Source organism: Schistocerca serialis, chromosome 2, assembly GCF_023864345.2.
Source record: "Schistocerca serialis cubense isolate TAMUIC-IGC-003099 chromosome 2, iqSchSeri2.2, whole genome shotgun sequence".
NCBI classification, from domain to species: Eukaryota; Metazoa; Arthropoda; class Insecta; order Orthoptera; family Acrididae; genus Schistocerca; species Schistocerca serialis.
The window spans coordinates 332,152,735-332,172,893 of NC_064639.1; the positions used below are offsets into that span (position 1 = coordinate 332,152,735).

At 40.1% G+C, this 20,159-nt stretch overlaps 1 protein-coding gene across 1 annotated transcript in view; it reads left to right on the plus strand.

The window, feature by feature from the left end:
• LOC126455538 (potassium voltage-gated channel protein Shaw-like) overlaps positions 1 to 20,159 on the plus strand; it is a 451,812-nt gene that overhangs the window by 424,816 nt on the left and 6,837 nt on the right. Inside the window, exon 5 of the mRNA XM_050091289.1 lies at positions 6,436 to 6,566. Coding sequence (XP_049947246.1) covers positions 6,436 to 6,548 — 113 coding nt within the window. The 3' untranslated portion in view covers positions 6,549 to 6,566. The remainder of the gene's footprint in view (positions 1 to 6,435; positions 6,567 to 20,159) is intronic.

Consider the following 20,159-nt stretch of genomic DNA (forward strand, 5'->3'; position numbering starts at 1 on the left):
TCTAAGTTATAGGGGACTGATGACCTCAGATGTTAAGTCCTATAGTGCTCAGAGCCATTTGAACCATTTTTTTACTTTCCATTCTCCAAATGCGGATCTTCAATTTACTCTTCCCGTCTATTCGTTCTTTCATCTGTTTTTAACAGTGGAATTCCCCTAACACTCTTAATACTGACGCCTTTGCTCTTAAATTCATCGAAGGGTGTTCAAATGGTTCAAATGGCTCTGAGCACTATGAGACTCAACTTCTGAGGTCATTAGTCCCCTAGAACTTAGAAGTAGTTAAACCTAACTAACTTAAGGACATCACATACATCCATACCCGAGGCAGGATTCGAACCTGCGACCGTAACGGTCTCGCGGTTCCAGACTGCAGCGCCTAGGACCGCAAGGCCACTTCGGCCGGCTCGAAGGGTGCTTTGACTTCTCTATATACAGGGGGAAGTCCTACGGTAACCATTTATCTTTCGATTCTTTCACTTTTTTCATGCAAACATTTCGCAATGGCTTCCTTGCACATCCCATTTATTTCATTTGTAAGTGATTTATACTGATGCTTTCCCGCCTTTTCCTTGACTTTTTTGTACATTTTTCTTCCAGCCATCATTTGAAGTATCTCTTCTATTACCTGAGGTTTGTACGTCATTACCTTCATTGTAATCAAATTTGTCTATTCACCCTTCTGTGAGTTTATTTTATTTTATTTTTTATGTGTCTATTCCTCTTCAGTTGAACTGCCTGCTTCTGTATTCACTGACGCAGTATCTACAGCCTCGAAGAATTTCAAAGGCATCACATCGTACTTCAGCATCCCACTTCTTCCTACATTGATTCTTTTGGACGATTCTCTTAAACATCAGCTATTCTTCGTCATTACTAAAATGTGAACGGGGTCTCTTCATTCCTGGATAGGCCTTACAATCCAGTGTCTGATTTCCGAATCTGTCTGACTAAGATGTAATCCAGCTGGAATCAACCAGTCTCTCTAACACCTTAAAACAGGTCGGCACATCTCTCGAATTTGTTTATGTATAGAAGTAGACCGCTATTTATGAAGAACATCGTAATCTGATATCTGGTGGCTCAAAATGTTTATTTTTCATTTGCTGCAGGTTTTTGATGACATGCGGAATGAAGTTCAACTTATTCCCCAGTCGACAGTAGATTATCGCATCCAACCTTATTACACGGTTTTTTCTAATCGAGCTTCCCCTTCCCCTAACTGAAAATTTCTGGCTTCGCCCTGAGCCATGCTCCCTAACCATAACAGCAGAAGTATCACTTCTTGATGTCTGGGGTATAGCAAGTAATATTCAAAATTATTTTGTACATTGATTTAGGTTTCCTTGATGCAGAAGTGCTGACATAAATGCTTTAACTTGCACTAATGCGGTCAGTCATCCTCTGAAATACGGGAAGGAGGACAATAGAAAAGATTAACCAAACACCCATTGTCTAAGCAGTTCTACTGCTCCATCTTGAATTTTTCAATCTGAAGAGGACTTAGCGTTGATATCAACTTTCCTAGCTGATCTAAATTGGGAGCCCGACCGGATTTACGTTATTGAAATTTAGTGAGATGAAGTGTACAGGGAGCCGGAGAAACTGAGGCAAATTACCGGCAATGTCCTCAGTTTCACAGATTCGAGCCTCATGCGCCACCGAAGTAGGCCTGCTTATGCACGGGTCCATTCTCCGTAAGATCTTCTGAGTTAGTATCTCTCCAAATAGTTTTACATTTCACATTTCAAAAACCAGATACATTTTTCACAGGATATCTCACATCATCGTTTCGTTAAATTCAGAAGCATAAAATTTCTAATGGTTTCGAGATACCAGACATTTTCTAGAGAGTAAAAAGAAACCACCGTGACTCACATTAAAGCACTTTTAAAAGTACAATAAAGGTAAGAAATTTAGTAATGGACACCTGGCAGATGTATAGCCATTGAAGATACTGCTCTTTTGTGTGACGAACGTCGATCCCTACTTCTTTTGTTTCCAAAACAGCTTCAAACTGCTTAGAACATCACGCATAGAAAGACACGTTGTTCTGAAAGATCTTTCGTGTCAGCTATAAACTACACTGCACTTTATGTTGTATATTCTTTCAAAAATAAATAAAAAGTAAGACTGGTTGCTTAAAAATCGTCGAACATAATATGCATGGAAACTTATATTCTTAGTGATGCAATTTTTTAAAGACCACTAAATGTTAAATTGCAACTGTGTCTTTAATGTCACTATGTATTTTGTAGATAATCTTTTACTGATACTTTCACTGTATCTATATGTAATCTATCTGTATTGTTGCTACTAGAGTAGTTAAAGGAGTGTGTTTGTCGTACAGCTGTATAGAACAGTCTTAGCAGCACTTTTCTGTGTTTCTTGTGTAAACTGCCATTTCATTCATCTCATTAATTTTGTGATAACGAAGAATAGGAAATGCAAACTCCCTAGAATTTAAAAATTTTGTTCCTTATTTCGTTCTATTATTCATCTGAATGATAGATACACCTTCCAAATCTGTCTCACTTGAAACACTCACAAGCTCAACATCTGAACATCAATGTCATTCTTTTGTTAAATTTCATCATTCCCGACCCACAGATAGCATATATCAAGACTTGACATTCTGATTTTGAATATCTATGTCCGTCACTTGGACTACTTTACTGTGAACCTAAGGATAACACATTCATTACCACTAGTACTAGTACAAGCTTACAGGACAAAGAATTAGTCACTCTCAGTACATATCATGCTAACACCGTCTAACACTACCTTTAGACTAGGTAATGGCCTCAATTTGGCGAGGAAGGAAGTCCAAAAGCTCCTTCGAGTATGCCAGATGCAGGTGAAGCCACTCGTTTCTGTTTTGGTCACACAGAGTGGGAACGTTGATAGCTACATTTCTCCTGCTGTTCCAAATAATTCTAGACATTTTTGTTATGAGAATAAGATGGAGTGATTTATCGGCAGTAAAGGTGCGATAGTGTGTCTGTGGGTCGTCCAATCAAGATCTTCTGCATACAGGCCATTGAACATGGCTGTTTGCATCTTGGAAGAAGGGCTTGTCCACAGCACAGTCATCATGAAGATGTAGAGAAAACGGCATTTGGTCGCCCAGACTGTTGAACTAAAAACGTTCTGATATATGTTGATCGTAACCTTAAAGAGTGGCCCTAAGTCTTGGTACAAAGAACAGTCTCGGAAGTTCGCAGACCCATTTCCGACTCGGAATAAACCTTGGTTTACGTACCCCACCGGTACTTCTTTCGGTGCACTAGACGCCTTGCATCATTTCGAAAGAGACAAATCCCTTACACTGCGGACAACACTACATTTAGTTAGCTGCTGACCAGTTTCTATGTATGTTGTTTCCCCCATTGAAGATGTGCAGCCTCACGTGCCGCTGTGAGAAATGACCTTTTCCGAGGTAGCCGACCCGACCTCACATGTCCATTGTATACACGTTCCTTCCCAATAGTCAAATGGACCTGCATTTACGACAGCAGCAGTTCTTCCTGAGTTTGAAGACGATTGTCACTGATAAGGCGATAAACTCGTCATTAGTTCCGTCAGTTAGAATACTTTTTATGACCACTGATCTTACGCCGTGTTACATGGCTCCGAGTATTAAACTGTTCCTTGTAGACACGCTGGACAGTTCACAGTGGCACACCAACAAATCTGGCAAGTTCGTATATTCACGGTGGACGCTTCCAAACAAGATAGCTCCTGAAACTTCCTGGCAGGATAAACCTGTGTGAAGCACTGGGATTCAAACCTGAGACCTGTGGGGAAAAGCTCTGCCTACTGAGCTGCCGGGCAGTGTGGCCGAGCGGTTCTAGGCGCTTCAGTCTGGAACCGCGCGACCGCTACGGTCGCAGGTTCGAATCCTGCCTCGGACATTGGTATGTGTGATTTCCTTAGGTTAGTTAGGTTTAAGTTGTTCTAAGTTCTAGGGGACTGACGACCTCAGATGTTAAGTCCCATAGTGCTCAGAGCCATTTGAACCTACTGAGCTATCCAAAAGTGATTCTCACGACACCCGCCCTATATCTCTATTTACAAGCGCACGTTCCGCTGCTAGGCGAAAATTCATTCTGGAAACAATTCGCCCTGACTGTAGCAAGCCATGTCTCCATAGTATCCTTTCTTCCGGGATTGCTAGTCTCGCAAGATATGCTCGAGAACTTCTGTGAAGTTTGGAAGGCAGGAGATGGGATACTGGTAGCGAAGCTGTGAGGGCGGGTCATAAGTCGTGCTTGGATAATTTAGTTAGTAGAGCTGTTGTCTGCGAGAGACCAAGTTTTCAGGTTCGAGTCCCAGTCCGGCACACAGTTTTCACCTTCCAGGAAATTTCAGATTACCGCGCATTCCATTGCACAGTGACAATTCACTCTGGAAACGATAGCTCCTTTCTGCAGTACTGTCACACCTCCACGCCATAATATCTTAGTGTGCTAATTACAGGATGTTTATAAATTAGTTACACAAAAGTAACCTTTAACTGGGAGAAACAGAAATCAGTTACAGAAATCTTTGATACAGTACTGAATAGTGTATCTTGAAGTTCAACTCCCGCCGACGCTGCTAGTTCCCGACGTTCCTGCTAGGTGACGTGCTCAAATGAGTTATTCCAAGAGTCATCACGGAGTCTTGTAATAGTACAGAGCGTGCACAGTGTTGTTTATGGTTTCATAAATCCAAATCTGCTACTACAGTGAAGCGACATTCGGCACTAAACATCGGAAGCCAACCACTCCAAAGACACACGGTTATTAACTGGTACTATCGTTCCACCGAAACTGTCTTCAGGGTCAGCCAGCAGTCTCTGACGCTGCAGTTGAACAAGTCTGGTAGTCTTACAATCATAGACCGGGTAAATCAACGACACGTGTCAGCTTAGGATTGAATATGCCTAGTGTTACAGTGTCTAAGGTATTACAGAAATGCTCGTCATTCAAACCCTGCAAACTGGAATTGCTGCAAGCTTGGAGGGAAAAAGACAAAGAAAAACGAGTTGAGTTTTGTGTAGAACTGCTTAATAAAATGCAGACGATTTTCTCTAAAAAAAAATTGTATCCAGTGACCAAGCCACCTTCCGTACTTGCGGTAAAGTGACTCGGAGTAATGTTCGGAAATACAATGAGCAGAAACCACATGACGTAATCGAACTTATATGGGACTCGCCTACAGTAAATTTTTTTCCAATCTGTAAGTTGTAGCAATATTTACGGTCTTCTCTTTATTGCCAAGTCGCATATCGTACGTGGACGTGCTTGAGCATTATCTAGTACTTCCACTGCGACTGGATATGGGCATAGAATTTATTTTCCAGCAAGACGACGCGCCACCATTGTGAAGTTGTCCCGTATCTTTGTGGGAATGTGGTGACTTGTATTGAACATGGTGAATCAACATCCTGGGCACCATGATTACCTAACTTAACGTCAGTGGAGTTCTGTGTACGGAGTTACATTAAAGAGACAGTGTTTGTTTCTCCGCTTCGGGGAAACGTCGCTGAGCGGCGACAACGGATAACACAAGCAGTTGCAACCACACAGCAGGACTTGTTTCATAGGATTTGGAAGGAAACTGATTGTATATGGAACATTTGTCCTGTTACAAAAGGTAGCCTAATGGAACATTTGTAAATAAACCTTGACGATATACTTATAGTGCATTCAGTGCGTTATCAAACGTTTCTTTCAATTATTTACCTTTTTCACAACTGAAGGTTACGTTTGTGTAACTAATTTATAAAATAAACACCCAGTGCATACTACGAAGTGGCGCACACACACACACACACACACACACACACACACACACACACACACACACACATACCGCTTCAATGCCATAACTTACGTTGGATGTGGAAAGTCATCTAAGCGTCTGCTACCGCGTGTGTACCATGTACAGCGCTACGAAGCGACCAGTATGCACTTATAACGGGGTGATTAATATTTTGTCCAGTAAGCTTACTTTAATCATTGCCACTTCGTTCAGCAAAGAAAGTACGAAAATAAATTAGCTCAAGCATAAACACAGTCAGAAATAGTGACAACATTATACTAAATGATCGTTTGGTCACTCATTCTAAAGCGTTTGTAAAGTAGGGCACTAATGCCAAAATAGCTTCAGTTACGCACTTCACTAAGTTAATAACAGTTATGCTCTCCACTTTGTTAATAACAGTTCCGCTAGACAAAAGCTTTGTAAATATTTGTTGTAGATAATCTAAATCAGCAATATAATTCAATCACTTAATGTTAGTCATATTGTGCATATTTTACCAAAGCAAATCTCTAAATGTTCTCCTGCGTTAGCTGTAGAAGCTTTCGCTTTTGTGCCGTCAGTGTTTGTGTGTTTGTCTAACTGTTGCTTTGTTGCGTATGTGTGTGCCTCGTCCATGTGAAACAGCTGAAAACGAGCGTCGAAACTCGACGCTTCGCACCAACGGCACCAGCAAGAGCAGCAGCGGAGCCGCCGTAGCACCCGTTGGCGCGGACCTCAATGGCTCCGCCCCCAACTGAGCACATAGCGAAGCGCCGGTAGTACACTACTTTTTATTCACAAACCCCTCCCTCCGCTTCTCTCCTCCGTAGCCATAGCTAAACATATAAGGGAAGTTCGGCCAAGAGTACGCGTCGCTTAATAATTCAAAGCTTTGCTGTGTTGGCTCCAATTTGCAGAAGACTGGCATTAGCTACCCATTGCAGCGGAGTGTAGTGTCATAAAATGCGGCCATCTTGGGTATTAATGACCGCTTCAGCTGTAGTTCGTCCTTTATTATTGGATTACTACCTGTTTCGTGGCACTAAAAGCAACACCTTCAGGCGAACTTCGCTTCCCCGTCCATACGGAGACGCGGCCGCGTGCTCTGACGTACTGATGGCAAGAAAGTAAACATCTTGCCTATTTGACGGCTCGCGCATGTGCTGATAATGCGCGGGCTCGACCGATTCGATAAAATTTCTGTTGCTCCTTTTCTTTCTTTCTTTCGCTTGCGCCTTTGTCCCGCAGTTTGCGCAGGGTCGGCGTGGTTAAATCTGATTTGGCATGTTAATTTGAAGGGATGGCCGGATGTCCTTCCTGCCGCCACCTCGTAGCCCCCTGGGACAGAATCAGTGTATCCCATCTGTCTGCGTCTAGTGTAAATCATGGCAGAGTGTGAATGTGTTTCAAAAGTCTGTGAGTCGTGTAACTGAGGCGGAACGTTGGGACCAGCCCGGTATTCACCTAATGGGATGTGGAAAACCGCCTAAAAACCATATCCAGGCTGGGTGTGCTGTTAATCCGCCGGGAGGATTCGATCCGGGGCCGGCGCGCCTACCTGAGTCCAGGAAGCAGCGCGTTGGCGCTCTCGGCTACCCTCACGGTTTCTGTTCCAACAGAAACAGAATGGTGAGGATGAGAAGGAAAATCGAAGGGACGACAGAAAACGAAAATACATTCTCGTGTTGCATGGTTCCGATTTGATGTTACAAACTGTTAAAGATGATAGTGAATGGAAATGAGCGTTTGGCGTCATCGGCCGGGAGGCCCCTTACGGGGCAGGTCCGGGCGCATTAGTGCAGGTCTTATTACATTCGACGCCACATTGGGTGACCTGCACGTCAGATGCGGATGAAATGATGATGAAGACAACACAACACCCAGGCCCTGAGCGGAGAAAATCCCCAACCCAACCGGAAATCGAACCCAGACGCCTTAAGACGGCAGTTTGTCATACTGACAATTCAACTATCGGGGCGGACAGGATGATAGTGAAGAGTCATGTATCAATTCGAGGGACCCTTGTCTGGAAACGACCGAGTCGAAAGTTATAAGTGAAAATCTTTATGATACCTCTGACAGTGGAACACATGTAGACCCCTACTGGTACTTTCGCTGCTAAGACCATAGTGTTGGGAACGTTCAGAGATGGTAGTACGAACCAAACAAGAAAAAAAGAGTCTAGTAAACATGGACTCTAAAACGATTTCCATAAGAACTACGAGCACTTGCTCATCTTCCGTGAAACACATCTCATCCACTGCAAGCTCTTTAGTTTCCATATTTTTGGAGAAGGTAGTTTGGACCAAATCAAGAAAGAAATGACTTTTAAACATGGGCTCTAAAGTGTGTGCCTTAAGAGCTATGAACACTTGTTCATCTTTGCTACTGTGAAACACATCTCTTCTACTAAAAAAGTATCCATAGCTCTTGAGGAATGCATTTTAGAACTCATGTTTACCAGATATTTTTTATGTGCTGTCCATACTACCAACTCTGAAAGTTACCTAACCTACAATCTTAGCAACAGCATGTATTCCACTGTTAGGGCTACAACTTTCAACGCAATTGTTTCCAGACCAGTGTCCCTTACATCAAGGGATACATTTGACCTTCTCCATAATCCCTGAAGGTTTGTGACATCATCACAGAATCAGCCTATATATGCTCTTAGCTCCCTGAATAACATCCCACAAAGAAAATAAAAATATTACATTTACCCAGGGTGTGGGTGCTATTTTGATGATGAATGGATACAATGCCATGAATGCAGAGAGTGGTGGCATGAGGATTACAGATTATGAAGATGTAGTACATTATCCCTGAGACCATTATTGTAGAATCTCATGTGCAAACTCTTTCCTAACTAGGGCATACTCTTATCCACGTGTGCAGCTGAAGTGAGCAGTTTACACTTTTGTATTCTCATTCTTACTGAATATGTCCTACTAGCAAAAATTCATTTACTTTTACGATGATTGTTATATAGGTATTTAAATCATAGATTTGTTTATAAATAATTTACAATAAGAGATTATGTCAGTAGCCAGACTTTTTCCGTAGTTGCGTACTCTTACCTGAATTTCCCCTATGTGTTCCAGGTTTATTTTACAGAGAATTGGAAAATACTGTGTTTGCTCAGCTACAGTAAGTAATTTCCTGTCCCAAACACAGTTGTTGAATTGTGAGGATCTTTATGATACCATTGAACAGTCTTTTTCCCTTCCCTTCGCAGCGATCTCATGAGTCAGATATTTGACTGTGATGCAGGAGGAACAGGGTTCAAATCTGTCTAGATCTTCAGATAAAGATTCTCCATGCATCTGTCGCAGGAACATCAAGGTGGTTTATTTGAAAAGGTCATAGCTTCTCTCATCCCACAAGAGTGGGTTCTCCATCTCTGATGACGTCACCATTGATGGGACATTAAACCCAATACTTCCTTTCTTATGAATGTTGAGTAGTTAATGCACTATGTTCATTAACATGAAAATCACTTGGTTATTAAAAGGTGATGGAATGCATGAACATTACTTTGAAAAGCACTGTGGTTACAGGTTGGCATACTGGCATTCATAAGTCCTTAAGATCAAATTATTACTAGTAACACTTCTAATGTAATACTGTACACAGAGCAAAATTTCTGTGGTAAGCAGCTACACAGATCCCTGGGGTACGTGCAGCCTGCATCCACAATATGTCTTCCCCAGAGCCTCACTCTTTATAACTTATATAGTTTTAATATTAGCAAATGTTAATAATTTGGTAAAAAAGTTAGGTGTACACAATGCTCTCAACAACAGAACTTTTTGATTATGACATTGGGGAAACTCAACTTAAAGGAAGGAAGTTTTCAGAACTGAGAGGCATGTTATAAAAGTTACATCTGTTTATAGTTTTAGAACAGCTTACTGAAACATCTTTAAAATACTTGATGTTTTGACAACTGTTTCTCACTCATTACTGTCCTTTTTAATTACCAATATTTCTATTTTCTCCAAAAAGGTAGTGAAAAGCAGAATTTAAATGCCATATTTCTAATGACTGGGACTTTAAGAGTGAATTAAAGAATATTCTGTTTGACAACTCCTACTTCTCCATTGAAGAGTATCATATCTTTGATATGCATCTCTTAGGCTACTTTATATAATAATTAATATCTGCTCCTTCATTTTTTCTAACCTTTTCTTCACTATAAGTGAACCTCTAATCCTGGGGTCCAAGTGACCTGTCCATCCCTTTTAATCTCCCCCAACCTATTTCCAGCTGTTTCCCAAGTAAGAAACTAGCAGTACTTGTTCCAAAAGTTAGATGTGTATATATTTTTATGTATCCATTGTCAGTCCTGCAATTTCCCTTAAAGGTAAGTAATTGCCAGCATTTTAGTCTCAAGTTTTATAGTTTTCTCATTTTCCTTTTGATATAATTAATATTAGCATTGAAACAATAATATTTCATATTATTTAGTCAATTCATTGTATTTCATTTAAATGAAAAGTACACTGTCGGCCTTTTGCTCTTTACACATTTCAGAGATCCATTCTGCTGGTTGAGTGAGATGTGATATAAATTCTTCTACATTTTCATTACATCTGTCAAATAACTTATTTTATTGTCTTCTTCTAGTACTTGGCATGTTTTCAATTTTTTGTTCATATAGAAATCTTGGTGTAAATTTCCCTTCTCTTTTCTTATTGGTACAAAGATTTTTCCTAAGCTCTTTCTTCTCTTTTTTCTAGCTTTTATATTTTTTCTGATAACACTGGAAACATGCATTCTGCATAATAAGGCTTGATGTTTGACAACTGGATTAAAAGGCTACTAAAATGCTTTAATTCAAAGAAAATTGCAATACTTTGACACTTTTTCTGGAGGGAGCAACTGTACTTGGACAACAGTGAGGAATTGGTTTCTTGTGCTTGAAGGTGGAAAATGGATTGTATCAGCAGTGAAGAAACCACACATTGATGTTAAGACAAAAATTGATGTAAATGAGAGACAAAAACACACAAATTCTAGATCACCACTTTCAGAAACCATTAGTAACAGAAATTACTTGTCATTAAGTGGTATATTAACTGGGTGTTACATTCACTGACAAAACATTTATGGGACTACATGTGGTCAGCTGATTTAATCATGAAATATCTATATTTTGATGTGACAGTGGCCAAATTTTGGACTGCTTTGGGAAGTGAGGATAGGCATACTTGTTATCAAGTTTCCAGTTGACCACATCCTATCACCACAAGGAAGGACTACCATACTATATGAGGTATCTGCGCTAGCAGAATAGAAATGGAGAAAACACAAGTCTGAAAACAGTTTATTGAACTCACCAAAACTAAACAATAACACAATCTCCAAAAGAACAACCAACTTGATCCCAATGCAGATCAACACAAATACAAAATAACAAATAATAATAATAGAAAAGTCCCAACTCTTCATGGGGAGTGAACACAATAAACAATTCTACAATGTCAAGAGGTTTGTTGACTATACCAAGTCCATCTACAATAGATCAGGCAGTTAGAAGAGGCATCTGGCCGTGGCTGCCGGGGCGGCAGCTCTGTATCTTTCCAAGTAGTGTGTCAAACTGTCTTTTGCCAGCAGTGCGCTGCCTTATAAAGACCGTTGGTGGATGTATCTGCTGGAGCTATTTGTGACCGCATGTCTGGCATATCAAAGTAGTTCCTGGGCTAGCTGCAACCGCTGGTGGAGCTGTTCCGTAGGCTCTGAGAATGGGTAGCAGTCCCTGGAGGCCGTTGATGGAGACCTGGTGTTGTGTTGTGTTGTGTTGTGGATGCCAGTAAGTATTTGTGTTGACAACACAGATGACATAGGTTTTCATGGTGAATATACACCCTGTGACGCAGGCATCCCGTGTTGGTTGGATGTGAAGTGGGATGCCAATGCAGTAGGCTCTACGATTTATAAAATGGGTGGCCGTGGCACAGTATGCCCTTCAACTTGCGTGTCAGCCATGTGAGGACAAGTAATGGACTCTGCAACATTCTGTGTCATCCCGCACCACTGATCAGAGCCTAGCACCAGGCAGACTATGGAAATACATGCCACATGTAGGCCACCATTAACACCACAACACAATAGGCTGTGTTTGCAGCAGTGGCCTGTGGCATGACCAGGAAGCAAGACCTGCTGATGAACAGAATTGCATTGTGTTCAGTGGTGAATCTCAGCTTTACACTACCTCAGCTGACCATCGTCAGTGAGTAGAGTCCATTATTCAAATGTTTTGAAGAAGTACAATATCCTGGGGTCATGGTTTGGGAGCCATTGGGTATGACTTCAGACCACAGAGGTTAGTGAGTGCAGGAACTCTTATGGCACAATGGTACATCACAGACATCTGTTGATCTCATGCAACATTTTCTTGGTGTCATTTTTCAACAATCCTCATCCATACATGGCACATGTACCTATGAACCGTTTGCATGAGTAACTCCTCTGGGTACCAAGATCCCCATATCTCTCCCCTGCAGAGCATGTGGGACCAGCTCAGATATCAGCTCCATCTTAGTGCCAGTATCCACAATACCACCTTATGGCTTGGTTAGTAATAAAAACTTTCCACTAATCTCACTTTAGAGAAAACCTAAGTTCACTTGTTTGTAAGTTCCCCAATCATACTGTAATCATTGGTGGAGATTTTAATCATCCAACAACTAATTGTGAAAATTATAGTTTTGTTAGGGGTGAGTGCAATTAGATGCTCTGTGAAACTTTACTAAATACCTTCTCTGAAAAGTACCTAGAACACATGTTCAGGAACACCACTCATGATGGAAATATATTGGATGTAATGGGAACAAACAAACCTGACCTCTTTGAGGATGTCCACATTCAAACTGGTATCAGTGACCATGACCTGGTTGTGGCAAAAATGATTACCAACTGAAACAAGCGGAAAGATATACCATATTTTCAGTAAACTGGATAAACAATCAGCAGTGCCATATTTCAGTGATGTACCTGAAACTTTTAGCACAGGGCAGATGCATGTAGAGGAACTCTGACTCAAGTTTAAAGGAATATTGACTATACACTGTATAGATGTGCACGCAGTAGAACAGTTCACAATGAGAGGGAACCTCTGTGGTATACAGTCATTGTAAAGAAACAGAGATTACTGCATAATAGGCATAAAACAAAGTGTGAGACTAAAGATGGAGAGATGCTGAATAAAATGCATTTGGCTGTCACGAGAGCAATGTGTGATGCCTTCAATGACTACCATACCAGAATATTGTCAAGTGATCTTTCACAGAATCTGAAGAAATCCTGGTCATGTTTAAAGGCTGTTAGTGGCACCAAAGTTAGTGTCCATTCCCTAATGAATGAGACAGGAACTGAAATTGACAGTAGCAAAGTGAAAGCTGAACTGCTTAACTTCATTTTCAAATGTTCCAATACAAGGAAATACCCAGGAGAATAGTTCCAATGTAATCCTCGTATCACTGTAAAGATGAATGAAATAAGTATTATTGACAGTGGTGTTGAGAAACAGTTGAAATCATTAAAACTGAACAATCTTCAGGGCCTAATGGAATCCCTGTCAGATTCTATGCTGAATTTGTGGCTGAGTTAGCCCACCTTCTAATTATAACCTATTATATATCCCTCAAACTAAAAAACCATGACCAGTTCTTGGAAAAATTCATATTTCACACCTGTCTACAAGAAGGGTAATAGAAATGATTCACAAAATTACTGTCCAATATCCTTGATATCGATTTGTTGTGGAATCTTAGAACATATTCTGAACTCAGACATAATGAGGTATCTTGAACAGGATGACCTCCTCAATGCCAACCTGTACGGATTTCAAAAACATCAATCAAGTGAAACCCAACTCGCACTTTTCTCACGTGACGTACTGCAAGCTTCAGATCAAGGTAGTCAAGTAGATGCTGTATGTCTTGATCGGCATTTGACTCAATACCACACCTATGCTTATTGTCAAAAGTACAAGCAAATGGGGTATCAAGTGAAATTTGTGACTGGATTGAGGGCTTTTTGGTAGGGAGGACACAACACATTATCTTGCATGGAGAGGCATCAGCAGATGTAGTAGTAACTTCAGGTGTGCTCCAGGGAAATGTGTTGGAATGCTTGCTGTTCATGTTGTATATTAATGACCTATCAGGCATTTTGCAGGTGATACAGTTATCTATAATGAAGTACTATATGAAAGAAGCTGTGTAAATCTTCTGTCAGATCTTGGTAAGACTTCGAAGTGGTACAGAGATTGGCTACATGCCTTAAATTTTCAGAAATGTAAAGTTTTGGACTTAACAAAATGAAAAAATCGTAATATCCTATAACTACAATGTCAAAGAGTCACTCTTAGAATTAGCCAACGCATACAAATACCTGTGTGTGCCATCTTGTAGGAATATGAAATGGAATGACCACATAGGACATAGATTCAGCTGTGGGTAAAGCAATCAATCTGCAAAAGAGAATGTTTGCAAATCTCTCATGCAACTGGTTCTAGAATATTGCTCATGTGTGTGGGACACATACCATATAGGACTAACAATGGATATTCAACTTACACAGACAATGGTAGCATGAATGGTCACAAGTTTGTTTAATCCATGGAGGAGTGTTACAGAGATACTAAAGGAATTCATCTGGAAGACTCTTGAAGATATATGTAAAGTATCCCAAGAAAATCTATTAATAAAGTTTCAAGAAGCAGCTTTAAATGATTACTCTAGAAATGTTGTAGTACTACAACCCCCTGTCTGCCCCCCTCCCTCCCCCCCCCCTCCCACATGTTGCTCACATAGGGTTCATGTAGATAACATTTGAATAATTACTGCATGCACAGAAGCATTTCGCTCCATGGAATGGAACAGGATGAAACCCTAAGAACTGGTACAATGGGATGTACCCTCTGCCATGCACCTCATCATGGTTTACAAAGTATAGATGTTGATGTAGAATGACCCACATGCACAGAAACTGTGAAATTACTTGTTGCATCCATGTAGTTAACAGAAGCCCATTCTTATGGGCATCAAATGAAGGGCTTATTTCAATAGTGGTACAAGTCCATTTTAGTTCATATTGAGATACAGAGTCCTAAAGTTAAATGAGTGCTGAAAAATCTGCAGTTGAGATACCAGAAATATTCAAGCATATGGCTTCTTGCTAATGATGAACCTTTCTTTCTGTTTGTTTGGCTCATTAATTTCAGAAGAATTATAGACAGAAAAGTGGAGGTAGTGGACTTGTACCACTATTGAAATAAGCCCTTCAAATATTCTTTGTTACCCCCATTCCCTTTTTTTACTTTATTTTTGTTTTAACAGTCAGCTTTCAATTACCTCTTAATTTTCAGTCAAAGGATCCTTGATATACACCCTAAGCAATCAAAGCTACAAAATATCTTCACTTACCTTCCATTATTATTTAACATCCCATACAGTGATATGATTTTTCTGTCAAGAATGCCTAAGGTTTCATTTTTCTGTTAACTAGTAACAGAAGTATCACATTTACTCTCTTTCCTCAAAATTTTATATTATTTCCAGTCATTTTCATAATTATATTTATCACTGTTGTCTTACATCAATACTGATTTGAAGAATGTTTCATCAAGACAGATGCAGAATTTGCTTCTGGCTTAGGAGGAAATGAAAGTATTTTGTACCTGTCATGTAGCACTTTATGAGACACCAAAACTTCAATGTAAAGTTATTTTATGAGAAATCAGGTACACACTGATTGCATATCTTCTACTTGAAATAATTGCATTGAAACACTTGCAATACGTGCCTGCAGTTATCTCCAGTGTTAAGCCATCACCAATGCCTGATCTCTGTCATAACACTGTGAATGACAAAAAGAGATGAGAATTAAGTATTGATCTTCCATGAGACTCATCTGCAATTAAATATTAGCAGTCTGCATTTGTAAAAGAGTAATCTCGGCATAAAATTATGTGGTTAAGGGTATGTAGTAATAATTTAAAATAATCAACAGTAGATGTGAAATAAGTTAACATTATTGAACAGTTCCTTTAAAAAAATGCAGTTCAAGACCATAGTCAATGTGTGGCAGCAAAAAAGTAAACACTTTCTCTCAGAGTGAAGATACAGTCAAAGAAAAGGGGATGAACTTGAACTTTATAGTACATTTTGCATTTACAGGGTGATTTTTTCCACTGTGTACAAACTCTATGAATTGATTGACGAAAGGGTACAGAACAAAAAAGTTCTAATGAACTTATGTCCACAAACGCATGGTGTCCTTTCTCGAGGCCATTTATTCAATCAGACATTCTTACGGAGGCTGTGACTTAATATGCACTGTACCAAGGAGCCACAATTACATTATGTGTTCAAAACGGTTTCCATGTGCCTCAACACATGCGTGCACATGCCTTAGCATGTTCTGTTTCACATGTTCACATTGGCCGGGCTGCATCCGAACAGTGCCAAAGGCACCATGAATATGCTTCTCCATGTCTCCACATGTGGAATGAGCTCTGCGTGCACAGTACTTCTGAGAAAGCCCCACAATCAGAAATCACATGGGTTGAGATCTGGTGAATGAACAGGCCATGCAACTGGAGCCCCTTGTCTCATCCATTGACCAGGGAAGACACGATTGAGATGTGTCTGCACGGTAATGGTGGACTGGGCTGGAGCACCATCATGTAGCAGTCACATAATCTTTCAAATAATCAATGGCACTTCGTCCAGCAGTGGAGGCAAAGTCACCCACAAGAAATGCTGATAGTTCTGGCCTGTTAGGTGACATGGAAGGGAGACTGGTCACAAAATATGGTCACCAATTATTCTAGCTCACACATTTCAGCTGCAGTGATGCTAATAATTCACTGTATCATACCATGGAGGATGTGCATACTATCCTACAGATGACTGTTATGAAAGCTGAAGATACCACTCCACATAAAGGTGGCCTCATCTGTGAATAGGGTGGATAACACAGATCTCAGAGAATCATGGTCACCTGATGAAGAAACATGTGACAAAACTGCTCTTGATGTGGAAAGGCTGTCATTAGTAAGCCCGGCACATGCTGAAAGTGATAAAGGTAGTAGTAATTGTCACAGGGAATGTTCCAAAAAGCAGTCTGGCCTACCCTATACTGGCAGGCCAACTTTGTGGTGTTGACATGCCAGTTGCCATCCACAGTGTTAATCACATCTTCCTCCAAATCCAGTGTCAGAATATTTATGGTATGTCCATGACTTCCTGCTTACTGAAACAACCGTGTCTCAGGCAACTGGTGAAAGACTGTGAATGCTGTGGTTTTTGTCAGCAGGGATAGGTCTCCTGATACAACCTTGCTACCCGCTGCCCATTGCCATTTGCCTTTCTGTAGGTAAACTCCATGTTGACAAGCTCTCAATTCAAATACATAACCACTGTGTACAATGCTGTATCACATCCACTACAAGGTGAATCATCAAGGGAAGTCAACCAGACACAACATTACCAATTACAATTGCAGGAGATGGTGCTAGGGCATGACGTATGAGGAACAGTACCACCCTCTAGGAGGAAACCCCGCACACTGTAACTGTGGCTGCATGATACAGCGTGTATTAGAACACAGTAACTCTAACAAAGTATGACTGAATAAATGGTCTCTAGCATGGAAACTGTAGATTTCTGGACATAAGTTCATTAGAACTATTCCTGTATGCTCTCATCAATCAATCCCTAGAGTTTGCACATGGTGGAAACAATTACCCAGCATAATGAGTGTGTGTAAACACAATACTAATGTTGGACACTTTGCATGGTTGATTACTCTCAAAACACATAAAGTAATAGAAAATCTAAACTTAAAACCATCCTGGTTATAAAGTACAATAAATCATTCATTCATTCACACATCATAAGTTCCATCATGACAGAGAACCATGCAATCTATGGAACAAGTCAAGTTATATCCTAATAGGTAGAAGCAGCCACTGTACACTACTTCTGTAAAGTATACTGACAACAAACAATGACTAGTTCTGATCTATGCATGTTGCTAATCAATAGAGTTACTTTTTCTACAGGATGATTTGAAAGGTTGTGCACAAACTGAAGGCATTGGTACTGGAGTCAAAATACAGCATTTTAGGAGTATAAATGTGTGGTCTTAGAAGTAATCCTGAGCCAGAGGAAGCTTTGAATGGTCAGGAACAACAATGACAGTCAATGGACATGCACCTCAATTTCAACAAGGACGATGCACAATTTACTCAACAGTACTGTGCATTACAGGATATGTTCAAACAGGCAATTATCATATTCAATAAAAGCATGAGACTATGCAGGCTTTCCCAGCGTAATAAGTCTTGAAAGTCTCTTCAGGTTGCTGCCAGATCCTAAAATCAACTTAACTCAAGTTGATTTTAGGATCCGGCAGCAAACCCGAAGAGACTTTCAAAAGCATAACATCTTTGTAGAAAATCTGCCACATTCTAACATGTACAAAAGTCATTTCATGAATCTTGTTAAATTCTGCAGCCTTCTTGGCAAGAAGTGTTTCTTTGTCAGGGACTGGTGTCACATGCATGAGTCTTTTAATATGCTCCCATAAAAAAAATCAAAAGGCGACAGATCATGGGAGTGAGGTGGCCTTGCCATTAAACCTCCCCTTAGGCTCCAGTGACTGAGATTTTTGCACAGAAAGGTGATTAGATGTTCTGTATCACTGCCGCTAACTGTATGTACACAGAAATAGTACACTATCTTTGCAGAACCTACAGCACATCTGCAAATTCTTTTTATGCCTGATATTCCAAAGCTTCTGCTGGTTCAGGATTATTTCTGAAGTTCATATTCCAAAGTTGTATCTCAGTTCCTCCATCAGCTCCTTCAATTTGTATGCAGTCTTTGGAAACCAATTTGTATAGGTCTATTGTGAAATAAGTGAGATAATACACAGGAGCAGGAATATTGCATTCCAGACCAGATATTAATGTGGCATAACAAATTACATAGAATAGATTTCATTCAGAGGGATAAAAGAAGATGAAAGCAGAAACTGGAGAAATAATTAAAATGAATTGAGTCAGCAGCTTATTGTATCTTTAAAACCAAGAGTTTAATTGGAACTTATTTGTCACTGACATGAAATTTTGATTAAAAAGTGGCTCGTAAGAAGACTTCCTGAGAAATGCATCGTAAGTATACTGAAAATTTCACTTGACATGATGACTCTCAACTTACAGTAATGATAAAACACTAGGTTTAATGTGATAGATTATCAGTTTGCTGTATAAAACCTTTTAGAATTATAGCAGCATTGGAGATTAATCTGTATGTATACTTAGAGAAGAACCAACATATTTGTTAGTACAATAATTCTCAATCATATTCATTCATTGACTCATCATGTTCCACAACACCCACTTGCCACTTGCCTGGAGCTTGTACTAGGATTCATCTTGATATCTCGTAGAAGCTGGTCCTCCAAATCTGGTAGAACCTCAGTCTGGCACCTCCCTGCACATTCATCTGTCTGAGAGGATCCACAATGACACAAACTCCCAAAGAGAGCTTTAAATGTTGTGTGATGTGGTTGGTCTGTGAGAGTAATTGTTTTGATTTAGCTGTGCTGCCTCTCGGCTATTTCCATCTGGTTGGCTGTATATAAACACCATCTTGGCTTGTTTTCAACATGAATGCCAGACCATTCTGCTGCTTACAGTGTGCTGTATCAGCCACACACAACAAACACATGGCATGTGGTAAGAGAAACTGCCATTCTTCAGTGCCATGGCAATGATGTATTTTTGGACGCATGTTCACAGGACACCTTTTTCTCCATTTCAAGTCAGGAATCAGTCTGTGCAGTTTGTCCATTTAATTAATGTTCACCCAAATCTGTGTACCTCAGGAGAAAAACAACTACTTTGAAGAAGAACAATGTTCCTCATATTATAAAATTCAGCTGCTATTTTTATCTAATATTTAAAAACTAACATTTATACAAATTTACATAGACCACTATTGACTGTCTATATAAGTAAAGATCCTTTTAATACAAAGTCCCTGAGAAAGTAATACTTCTCATCAGGATATGAGGATGGCTGCAGCATCTAATGATCTTCATTTGATGCTTGTTGCAGATGATAGACTGTGCCAGATTTTACATAAAGATACAATACGATATTGTAGTGCCTGTGTTATTCCGAATTATGATGCAATGTTCCTTCGGACATGCATGCATGTCTGAAGGAACTGGTGCCACAGTGACTGCAGCCATCATGAAATACATGAATGTATTTGCAGTAGTGAATATGGACAACCATCAGCTGTATAATGGATTGGCAACAATGAAAATTTGTGCCGAACCAGACTCAA